Here is a 10,199-nt window from a genome sequence, read left to right as displayed (position 1 = left end):
GTGCCTCGAATTGCGCTATCTCGCTCCTGTCAGATAAGTAATTCCAGGTATGTTTTCCACTCATGCTAGCATACATCATTTCTTAATGCATTTTAAAATGGGACTCATAATCCCGACAAAAACAACATTCATTACATTTGCATGGTTGAAATTTAAGTATCATTTAGTCTTTGAATGTAACCTCTACAAGCTCACCTTCAAAGAGGGGCTGCTGTTGACACCTAAATTTTGGCGTATCATTTAGTGTAATTTGCATAGAAAATTAGGGATTAAATTTTTAACCCCTAAACAAAAATATTTAAATTGCATAAACATATAGTTGAGGTCCATTTAATTTAATTGCATTTTTGCATCGGTTAGCGATGGCGAATGAGCTTAAAATTTCATCGAACGAGACTCGGCTCGCTTGGAATGCAAGGGCCAGGAATTACAAGTCAAACGGGCTCGGTTGTTTTAATTTGAGCTTAATTCAGCCCATTATCCTTAATTAATTCAGCCCATTTAAATTAAATTAAAATCTAAGCCCAAGCCTAAGCCCATTAAGACTAGGAAGCCCGGTTAATTAACCTAGGGTTGCGATATAAATATGTCGTTATGCGTCATAATCAAGGGGGTGCTCATAATTTTCAAGATCAGAATTTTCAGAGAGAAAAAGTGAGAGAAGAAAAAAAAAGAAGAAGGAGAAGAGAGGGGAGCGACCACCCAAAAGGTTGTCGGAGGGACTTCTGCACATGAAAAGAAAAAAAAAAACGTGAAGAAGGAGACTTGCACTTGGAGAATTGAACATCCCATCGCAGCAAAGTCTTCAAAGTCAAATTCTCTCTGCTCCCTGCAACGTGCCCAACATCCCACGAGTGTTTCTGAAGCTCCTTGTTGACCTGGCTGCCCTCTGCTTTGCACCACATCAATCCCGTGCTATTCCTGTCGTCGCTTTGCTCCACTTGGCTGGTCACAACATTCTCGGGTTGCAGCGAACGAAGGAGTTGCAAATTCTCATCTATCACACTTTCGTTTTTATCTTTCGCAGGTTCTTTAGTGATCGGCTCGGCATGCCAAGTGGTCTTACTCAAGCGGCAAATTGAGTCGCTCTCTAGATTTCCCTACGACATAACTACTGTTCGCTGGTTCTTCATCAATTCGAGCCCACCGTGAAGCAGCTCCCATCAGTCGGGTTGAGAGCTCCACACCGCAAGTCTACACCGAGAAGCCACTATCGTGAGTACCTAAACCGCGGTAGCCGCGAGCCAGTCCTTGACCGAGAGCCACGCCATCGTAAAGCCCACCGCGCGCTCCACCGCGCCCGTCGCCGGACGCCACCGTGAGCCGCCGCGCCGACGCCGCGTCGCCCGTCGTCCGAGTCCGATCCCGATCCACAATTCGAATTTGGAAGTTATCTGCAAATTAGTAAATTCAACATTATCCGATATTTTCAGAATATTTAATTTCCTAATATGGATGTTTGAATATTTCGTGAATATCATGTGGATATTTAGATATCTTAGGATAATGTTCGATATATCCGCAATATTTTTAAATATTCAAAATTAGGAAAACTTCCTAATTTAGCAACGTATCTGGACAACTATCCGACCTTATCCCTAAGGTTCGATACGCGGCGATACGGAAAATTATTATCCTATCCATAACCACTTGGGTACGATAATGATTTTTATTCGCTTTCCAAATTTGAATAATCGGCTTTCCGTCGATATCTATAACCCTATAGATATGACCGATAGTTTGATTTTTGTGCCTAATCCGAGTTTGAAACAAATATGGCGGATCGCGTGGACGTTTTGAATGTGGTTGCTATCCTTGTTTATTTAATTGCTTTCCTTTTTCAAATAAACAGAAAATTCAAAAAATATTAATTAGATTTGAATTAGAGTTTTTGCATGTCTAGGAATCCTAAATATATCTAGAAGATAGAGTAGTTATTTAATTTAAATTAGGACTTGAGATGATCTATTTCCTAGTTTAAATTAAGTAATATTCTAATCTTAATAGATTATTCAGGTTATTTTATTATTTCGAATTTTAACAAAAATTCTAAAGAGAAATCATGCTAGGGTAGATTAAGTCATCATAGTTTGCATGTTAATTTAGGCATTTTTATTATTCCGAATTTAAATTGAGAAAATACCAAAAATAATTATTTGTCCGGTCATTAGAAATAGGTCACGTCGTCGCACGACATATAGTTTGCATGCTAGATTGCATTAATCGCATGTCATTTTCGCATGTCATTGCATATAGGCTAGATTTCATTTAAATAAGTGAAAATCCAAAAAAGAAATTGAGTGAATTGCTTGTTAATTAGAAATCATATTAGGGTGTCAATGTGATTTTCTAGCTAACAATGCAGATGCTTACGTTGCTTCCAGGTAAGTAATTCTTCCAAACTTACAATTTATTTAATGCTTTCTGGGTGTTAAATTGGTGGTTTGCGCACTCGCATGAACACCTCACATGTTAGTAACTAAGTTGAAATGGATCCAAACTACCTGCCAAAACATTTTTGAAAAGAAAAGGTACCGAAAGGGCGTTAGACCAGATCTAGCGTAATCAAGTCCCCGGGCTTAGAATCTCTGGTTCGTAGGAATAAAACATATCTCCCTATGTTTTATTTAGGTTTCTAATCAACCTACCATAAATTGATTAGTGGCGACTCCAAGCATAAAAACTTTTCCATGTTAAAAACTTAAACCCTAAGTTGCGAATTGGTAGGGCTTGGGAGGGCCCGAGTTAGGCTTAGTCTTAACAATCCATTAGCCTGAGAGGAATTTTAGGTCGCGACAGAAGCAAAAAGAAACTGAAGAACCACTTTATGCACTGAGATTTCTGTTCATCTGTATATTGGATTTCCCTTCATAGTTCACGATCCTCGTCAAGAATCTTGCTACACCAGCAAACTTTTCTCTAAGTCAATTTGCTGAATAAGCCTTGGCCAATCCTCTGGTGGCAGACCCCGTCTTGTGCTGTCGGGCACGAGTGAGCGCGCAGTTTTTTGCAACCTACCATGATTGTAAATCTAAGTTCTTCTGTTCTTGTTTCAAGGTTTGTACTCTCTCGCAAATTTGGTTGCTTTTTTTTACTTCACAGCAAATGATGATTGACGATGCTACTCTCTTTTTCGCCCTCGATCGGGTCCTCTAATAAACACTACAAACAACAAAGTAATCTTGACGATCATAAAGATTAAAATCTGGTCCGACGCTGCACGGAGACCTCCATATCGCAGGAGAACTAGAAAAACCAATGTATGCAGACATTTTCTTTACACTTGAAGGCTCTTTCTCACGGCGCCAAGCACAGGGAGACCTAAAACAGTTAGGTATAGCATCACATGCTCAAGTGCAGAGAGAGAGAGAGAGAGAGAGAGAGAGAGAGAGAGATTCATATGATTAATTATGTAATGAAACAAATACAGGGGCATGAAGGCCAAGGAACCCGTTAGATGTTAGCCTATAACTAGCCAATTGATCAAAGGGTATTAACAGTTACGCCACAAATCATTAGGAGGCCGTGAAAAGAAGCGGGAAGGAAAGTAAAAGCTAAAAACCAAACGGTCACACATCACGCTAGCATATCTTACTCTGAGAAACCCGATAAAATCTTCATACGCCATCTAGATCGGTCTAGTGCCTATTCTCCGAAATTCCTGCTCCGTTGGTCATGCATCTCTGAAGCGAAATGATCTTTCACAGCGCCTTGATCGTTCTCACTATATATATGTCGATCTTCTGCCTGTCTTCCTTGTTTATAGGAGACGCAGGATGAACTGCGCTTTGACGTGACTTTCCTAACAAACAGAGGGCGGTCTATCACTATGTACGATCGAGACATTCAAATATATCTTCGGATGTGAAATGATCCTGGACATGGGAGTGTCCCGATCAGCTGATTGGAAGTGGCAAGAGCGACTCTTTGTAGTCATTACATGAAAAGAATTGGCTATCCGCGGCATCAGTAGGCTGTGTAGTTAAATTGCCACCGCAGCTATTTGTTTCTTGGACAAGCTGAATAAGGGACCAAAACACATCCATCCTTGTCACATGCCTATTCGCCTGTAAGATGTTCCAAAATTATCTGATGTCAAAAGCTTTTCCAAAAAACAGGGTGGAAAAAGGCATCTTTATTGGAATTTTAGCCCAAAACTGACAACTGAAACTAGACTTGACGGATCATCCAGGACATACCTCAACAATGAAGCGGGACCATATCTTGTCCTCTTGAACTCCCATCTCTCCTTTCAATATATCAAGGCCAAAGCCTCGGATTATATCCGCTATCTCAAGGAATAATCCTTGATCGTCGCAAAGCATCTGGAACAAAATATAATGACAGGTTTAGATAATCAAGTTCAGCAGAAAAATAGGGGCATACTCGGTCACTTCTTCATCCTTCATCCATTACCTCAATAAGCATTTGTCCCGGCGGGCCAAGGTCTTCGACTACTATAGGACACACCATGGCTTGACCTCCAACTTCGTAGGCCCAAGTAGCACCGCCTCTGCTGCCATCTCCTACATCCCTCCCATCTCTTTCGTTTTTGAGGACCAAATTGTTACCTTGGCCAATCAGCTGTACAAAATCAAGCAAAAAATCAGCGCTACACAAGTCGATCAAGTAAGGCATCTGACTTTAGGTAGTAAATGGGTAATTGGTGACAAAAATGGACCTTTGAGTCATCAGCTCGCTTAAGCTTATCAGCATACTTCATCATGTTTTGCAAGAAGAGCATGTGTTTGATTGTGCGATCTAACAAAGCATCAATGCTACACTGGAACATAACCCCACAAAGAAGAACAACAATGTTAGCTAAAAAAGAAACTTATTGTATTCATGACAAGCTGAAGCTCTCAACTTATTTTTACGGTTATAAAGTTCCCTAGTTGGTACCTTTGCCCCATTAGGGATGATCCCTCGCAACTCTTTGAGGCGGTCTTGTATCTGTTGACGGTCTTTCGGTCTTGGCCTTGTACTTTCACCGGGTCTAGCCCTTTTCCTGGGGGCTTTCATGAGTTCTTCTGTCCTCTTTGGTGGCATGACAGTCACGCCTCTTGTGTTGATGCTATAGCTATCATCAATCCATAAGCCGACCTGCGACTTAGGGAAAACCGCCTCCCTTTGAACAATATCTTTTTCCTTGCATAAATAGTGCATGGGGTTCATAGAGGTCCTCATACTCCCAGAGCAAGAAAGATTCAACGACTGAAACTGTTTAGAATCATTGTACGGTTGCTCTACCATTTTTCTTTGAGCAAAGGGAGGTGATTCCTGAAAACCTAAATTCGTCATTGAGTTCTGGTTACCTTCAAAGAAATCTTCTAATCCCAATTCGGAGAATAGACCTTTCCAAGGGCCGCCATCTTCATAATATTCAGGCTCGAGTTTGCATCCGGCATTCGCTCCAAAATCGTCAAACACTTCTCTTTCAACATTTTGAATATTAATCGTCTTCTCTTCCATTGTGAAGGCATTAGAAATGGAATTCCACGGAGAGCCAGTTGCTTGATTGATCGAAAGTTCGCAAGTATAATCACCTCTATCGATGACAGATGAGATGGAGGAAAGTGCCGTGGAATGTGCAAGGCTCTTATCCAAAGAGCTGGCCATTCCAAAGAGGCCGTGCTCCGGCAAATCGGAAAACCATTCAGAAAGATCATCCACCAGACATGAATTAGAACAATCTTCGGTTTGTTGAAGATAATCAGCAGATCTTTTCTGGCCAGATGATACACTTGGAAGTTGACCACAAATTTCTTGCATGTGTGGAGCACATTGTCGGTTGTTCGCGGAGTTCCCCGAGATGTCTTGCATTGTTTTCCTCTCTACCAGTCCTCTGTCGCATGATGATGATGGTGTTGAGACAGCGGAAGAAGCACAGGAACTCTTCACTGAGCTGCTAAAGGACGTTAACTTGTTCTTTCTCGTACTTGTAGAGTACGCATGAGGAAAATTCTGTGGCAATGATGGCTCGAGTGAAGTTAAAGCCGAACCACCGCCGCTCCATGAACTGGTGCAAGTTCCGGAAGATGCATATTTCATGAGAGAGGTTGGTTGTAAATGCCGAGGCTCATGAGAAGCAATAGGCATGTCGGGATGCGAGATGGGCTTTTGCATTTGGTGGTTAAAATTTGAAACTCCCCCAAGCATAGAGACCATGTCTCCAGAGTATTTGTCCCACGTATGTCCCAATAATGGGATCAGATCTTCTGCAGAGCGGGCATCTCCTGTCAGATCTGTGTGGTTGTCGCTGTTCACTGACATCAGATTCCCGCTGTGGGAGCTCCGAGATAAGAGTAATGAAGCAAACAACCCATTCAGGACATGGCCGTCATTGTTCAGAGACGAAGGATCATTTTCCAAGTGAAGCCTGCCATCGATATTTCCCATCTCTCGAAACAGTTTCTTTACTTTATCCAAGAATTCCGAACTCTCTGGAATCTGGAGAAGTAATAGTTACAACTGATTAGAATAAGCATCTATCAAGAAGGAAGTGAACTATATTAAACTCCATGTTAGATCATTTTATATCTAAAGCATGCAGACGGGAACATCCATAATGAAGCAGCACAACAACAAGCACAGACCATCCCTTTGATTATGTTGTTTCAGATATGCAGTTCGTTTTAGGATCTCGACATATATATATATCCCTTAAAAAGTCAGGTAAATCTGAAAATCAGGAAAGAAATCAGAATCCATTGGCTGTTTAAACGAAGCTCCTACTTTTCTTGGAAGCAGATCTAGAAAATGGCCCAAGAGCACGCATTATTAGTCTCTGCAGCATTGTCTTTTAGACACAAGAGAGACCGGATTCTAGATGATCAAATTGGGATGGATTTAAACTCACGTAATTAGCATTCACAAACTTTGAGGAAGTCTTTCAACTAACCTTTTTCATGGCTCCAACTTGCACGACTCCCAGTTTTTCCACAGGGATAACCCCGATAGTCTGCGAAATAAGCACAATAACTCATTCATTAACAAACATAGCTCATGCAATCACACTAAAAATCAGTTCAAGGGAAGAACAACCATCTCAACATGTTACATGGAAGATATATTCACTATATACAAGGTCATAAAAAGACCCACCTTAATTCCAGCTGAAAACTCCCGATGCATCTCAGACTCATCCTGATGATAAGCAAGTTCACGCTATTTAGAAGATATTACTTTCAGATTTAGCTCATGATTGACTAAGTAGGCAACACTAGTACAAAAGCGGGAAGAATAAGGGATAGTAACCTGGAGACCAGTGTTATCAACACAACAGAATTGTTCTCCACGAACATCTTCATTTATCCATCGCTGCTTCCCCGTGAAAGCGGCTTGGCCAATAACTCTACATGAAAGAAGTGGCCACGGGTAAGGAAAAGATAAAACAAACAGTAATAGCGTAAAATTTGGAAAATGAGTCTGGAACTCGGAAGTAGCAAAGGTACAGAATAAATGGAAAAAGTACGAAACAAATTATTTAAAGGCATACCCCTCACCCAGCAGGTGCACCTGTTGGATCACACCGTTCACCGCCGTCTCTAATTGTTCTTCAAAATAAGCATCTTCCACGGTCAACAACCTGGCAACATCCATTTCAATTTCTCAACTTTTGTGTTATGAAATGTCGAGTACAATCCAAATGCAACTAAAATCAGAAAATTAACCAAGTTCAAACTTCCCATAACTCTAACATAGGCCAAGAAAAAGTCAATTCCTTTCTTCCCTTCCTCTTGTTATTAATTTGATGTTGGTTACTTTTTCTTTTTCTTCTTCTAATGCCCAGGGCGTTACTGACTTTTACTCAAATTACAGGAAAGTCAGATCAGTTTCGCAAGAGCTGATCCCAAAAAGGATGTAAGGTGATGATGCTAAGAGCTGCAGAATTAATCCTAAGAGGAGAGGACTCCACCAAAGCCTTAAAACTCCCTCTTTTCAAGAAGTACTTGACACACAGAAAAGTAATTTGCTTTAGAAGATCCCATGTCCCCTGCTATACCAAAAATTTAAAATGAGAAATTTGATTTTATTTAAAAAAAGAAGGATGTTGACAAAGCCATCTGAACACTTGCTATCTCAAGGACAAATTATAAAGAAGCTAAACTTTGAGCTGTTCTCAAGTAGAGACTCCGTTAAAATATTGCAAAGGGACAAAGTCGAGTCACTCAAGAACATTAGCATCAGATACAAACGCGAAATTTGCGCTAATAAATGCCTCAAAAGGAAGGCAAAAACAAAACAACAGGAAAAAAAGAACCTTTATGCAACAAACAAAGAGGCAGAACAGTAAAAATTTCATCGGAAACTCGAAATGGACGCACACAAGAGACATGAATAAGAAGAAGAGCTCACATGGGGTTCCTGTGATCAAAACGCCAGAACACACCGTATGACCAGCCGTTGTCGCAGCACAGGCTCTTGAGCTTGGTCTTCACCACCGAAGCCATCCCTGCTCCGCTCACTCCAACGCCTCGTTTCTTCGTCACTCAAGCCCCATTCGACTTCAAAAACCAGCCTCCACTCGACCCCTCAAAATCAGGAAAAACCCACGCACGAACCGAATGCGAAACGGACCCAGAACCAAGTGTCGCCGTTCTTGAGCTTTCGAAGCGACTTTCCCTGAAGCAAGCAAGAACCTTTCTCGCAGCTTGATCTTGAGCTCCCAAGAAAAGCAGCACTGTTTTTTCTTGAGAAGACGGGCAAAGGGACGTCCTTTGCGTTCTGTCTTTTGTTGTTCTCGTTGCAGAAGCGGACGTGCTCTGTTCTGAGAACGAACAGGGGAAACAAATTAAAGAAGAGGGAAGAGGTGGGTCTGTGAGAAAGAGAGCGAGAAGAGGATCAGGAGCTGGTCTGTGTATATATAGAAGCTGGGTTTGGTTCCTTCTTGGGTGATTGTCTTGCTGCTTTGACGCTTCGAGACGTGCATGTATAGTGTGAGCCAGGGGAATTGGGCGAGAGAGTCCCTTTGCTGTTGGTTTATGGACAAAAGATGAGATCCGATGTGGCTCGAGCACGAAGTGGAACAGAGGGACATCCTCGCCATTAAATGAAGTCTCTCTCTCTCTGTCTCTGTCTCTGTCTCTGTCGATGCGTTCCCGGAGACAACCGGTCCCATACCCTTTCCTTTTTGCCTTTGAAGTTTCCCCCAAATGGACCCTTTCACCGGCTGCAGCCGGTCGGTCCGCTTGAATTTCCTAATTGTCATTGTGTGGTAAGATGAGAGATTAGGGGAGAAGCTAATGATCGCTAGTGAAATTGCCGAGCTAGCTGACATAATTACGAATTTTAATTACCAGACGAGGTGAGTACGTGAAATTGCGAATTGCTCGGTGTAATCAAGCCGGTACAATCGATTTGTAGAAGAACTATTTGCGTAAAGGGGTTTCGTGAAAACTATGCGCTTTTCCGAATTAAGAGAATTTGTCGAAATTAGTGGGTTTTGGGCAGTGTGGAAACGTCCCCTCCTCCCACCGAGAAGTTGGCACTCGAGAATGATCAAAGAGGGGGAGGGTCACTGTCCAAAAGGCCAACCCCCAGGAGCATTTGGTACCATTCACACGTCCCAATCAAGTCCCGGCCACCCAAGATTTAAAAAATTGCCATTTTAATCAATCAGGCCATGGTTTCATGGGTAAGTTAAATTTCCCATTGCCCCCTATTCTAGTTAAATTTCACCCATCTTTGATTAGAGCCTTTGAAGGCCAATTGATAGCGATGGAAAGGAGCTCATGCATTGAATCCCCAAAGAGATTAACACCCCCAACTTGAGCCACCAACCCCACAATCAAATCTTGACTATCACACCTTATTTTTTCGAAAATGCATAAAAATTGAAAAATTCTAGAAAAATTCATAAAAATTTCAGAAAATAAAAAAAAGTCGGATTTCGGGAAAATATGAAATTTGATGAATTTTTTTAAAAAAATAAAAAAATCAAAATTTCAAAGCTTCAAGAATAGCTTAAAACACATGTGGCCACCCTGTTTGAGTGAAATTTAAATTTTTGAGGTGCCAAAAAAATGAAAATTTTCAAAACTTCAAAAATGGCTTAAAATACATACGTAAGCTCTTTGAGTGAAATTTAAATTTTTGAGGTGCCCAAACAAAAGAAAAATAATAAAAAATAAAAATTTTCAAAACTTCACAAAATGGCTTAAAATACCGTACACCCATCTTTGATTTTTGCCTTTAAA

At 41.2% G+C, this 10,199-nt stretch overlaps 1 protein-coding gene across 1 annotated transcript; it reads right to left on the bottom strand.

Moving 5' to 3' along the window:
- Positions 1 to 3,379: 3,379 nt before the first annotated feature.
- Positions 3,380 to 9,036, bottom strand: LOC115675615 (transcription factor bHLH157-like). Its single transcript, XM_030598342.2, has 10 exons — positions 8,359 to 9,036; positions 7,499 to 7,588; positions 7,258 to 7,354; positions 7,105 to 7,146; positions 6,902 to 6,961; positions 4,903 to 6,450; positions 4,682 to 4,783; positions 4,417 to 4,584; positions 4,200 to 4,325; positions 3,380 to 4,067 (listed from the first exon to the last, which is right to left on the bottom strand). The coding sequence occupies exons 1-10, from the start codon at positions 8,451 to 8,453 to the stop codon at positions 3,897 to 3,899; spliced, it is 2,499 nt and encodes an 832-aa protein (XP_030454202.2). The 5' UTR covers positions 8,454 to 9,036; the 3' UTR covers positions 3,380 to 3,896.
- Between the last annotated feature and the right edge of the window lie 1,163 nt (positions 9,037 to 10,199).

The sequence above is a fragment of the Syzygium oleosum genome, unplaced genomic scaffold (assembly GCF_021117445.2).
Source record: "Syzygium oleosum isolate NSW1041296 unplaced genomic scaffold, Sole_v2.1 Sole_v2.15, whole genome shotgun sequence".
NCBI lineage: Eukaryota > Viridiplantae > Streptophyta > Magnoliopsida > Myrtales > Myrtaceae > Syzygium > Syzygium oleosum.
The sequence above is the reverse complement of the archived record's forward strand: the minus strand, read 5'-3'. Positions and strand labels throughout refer to the sequence as shown.

Bases quoted from the DNA above. Each gene is read 5' to 3' on its own strand.
- LOC115675615 (XM_030598342.2), bottom strand. From the start codon at position 8,453: ATGGCTTCGGTGGTGAAGACCAAGCTCAAGAGCCTGTGCTGCGACAAC. The intron at 6,962-7,104 runs GTGGGTCTTTTT...CTTATTTCGCAG, and splicing joins AGTTTTCAGCTGGAATTAAG to ACTATCGGGGTTATCCCTGT. The intron at 6,451-6,901 runs GTTAGTTGAAAG...TTACTTCTCCAG, and splicing joins AAGTTGGAGCCATGAAAAAG to ATTCCAGAGAGTTCGGAATT.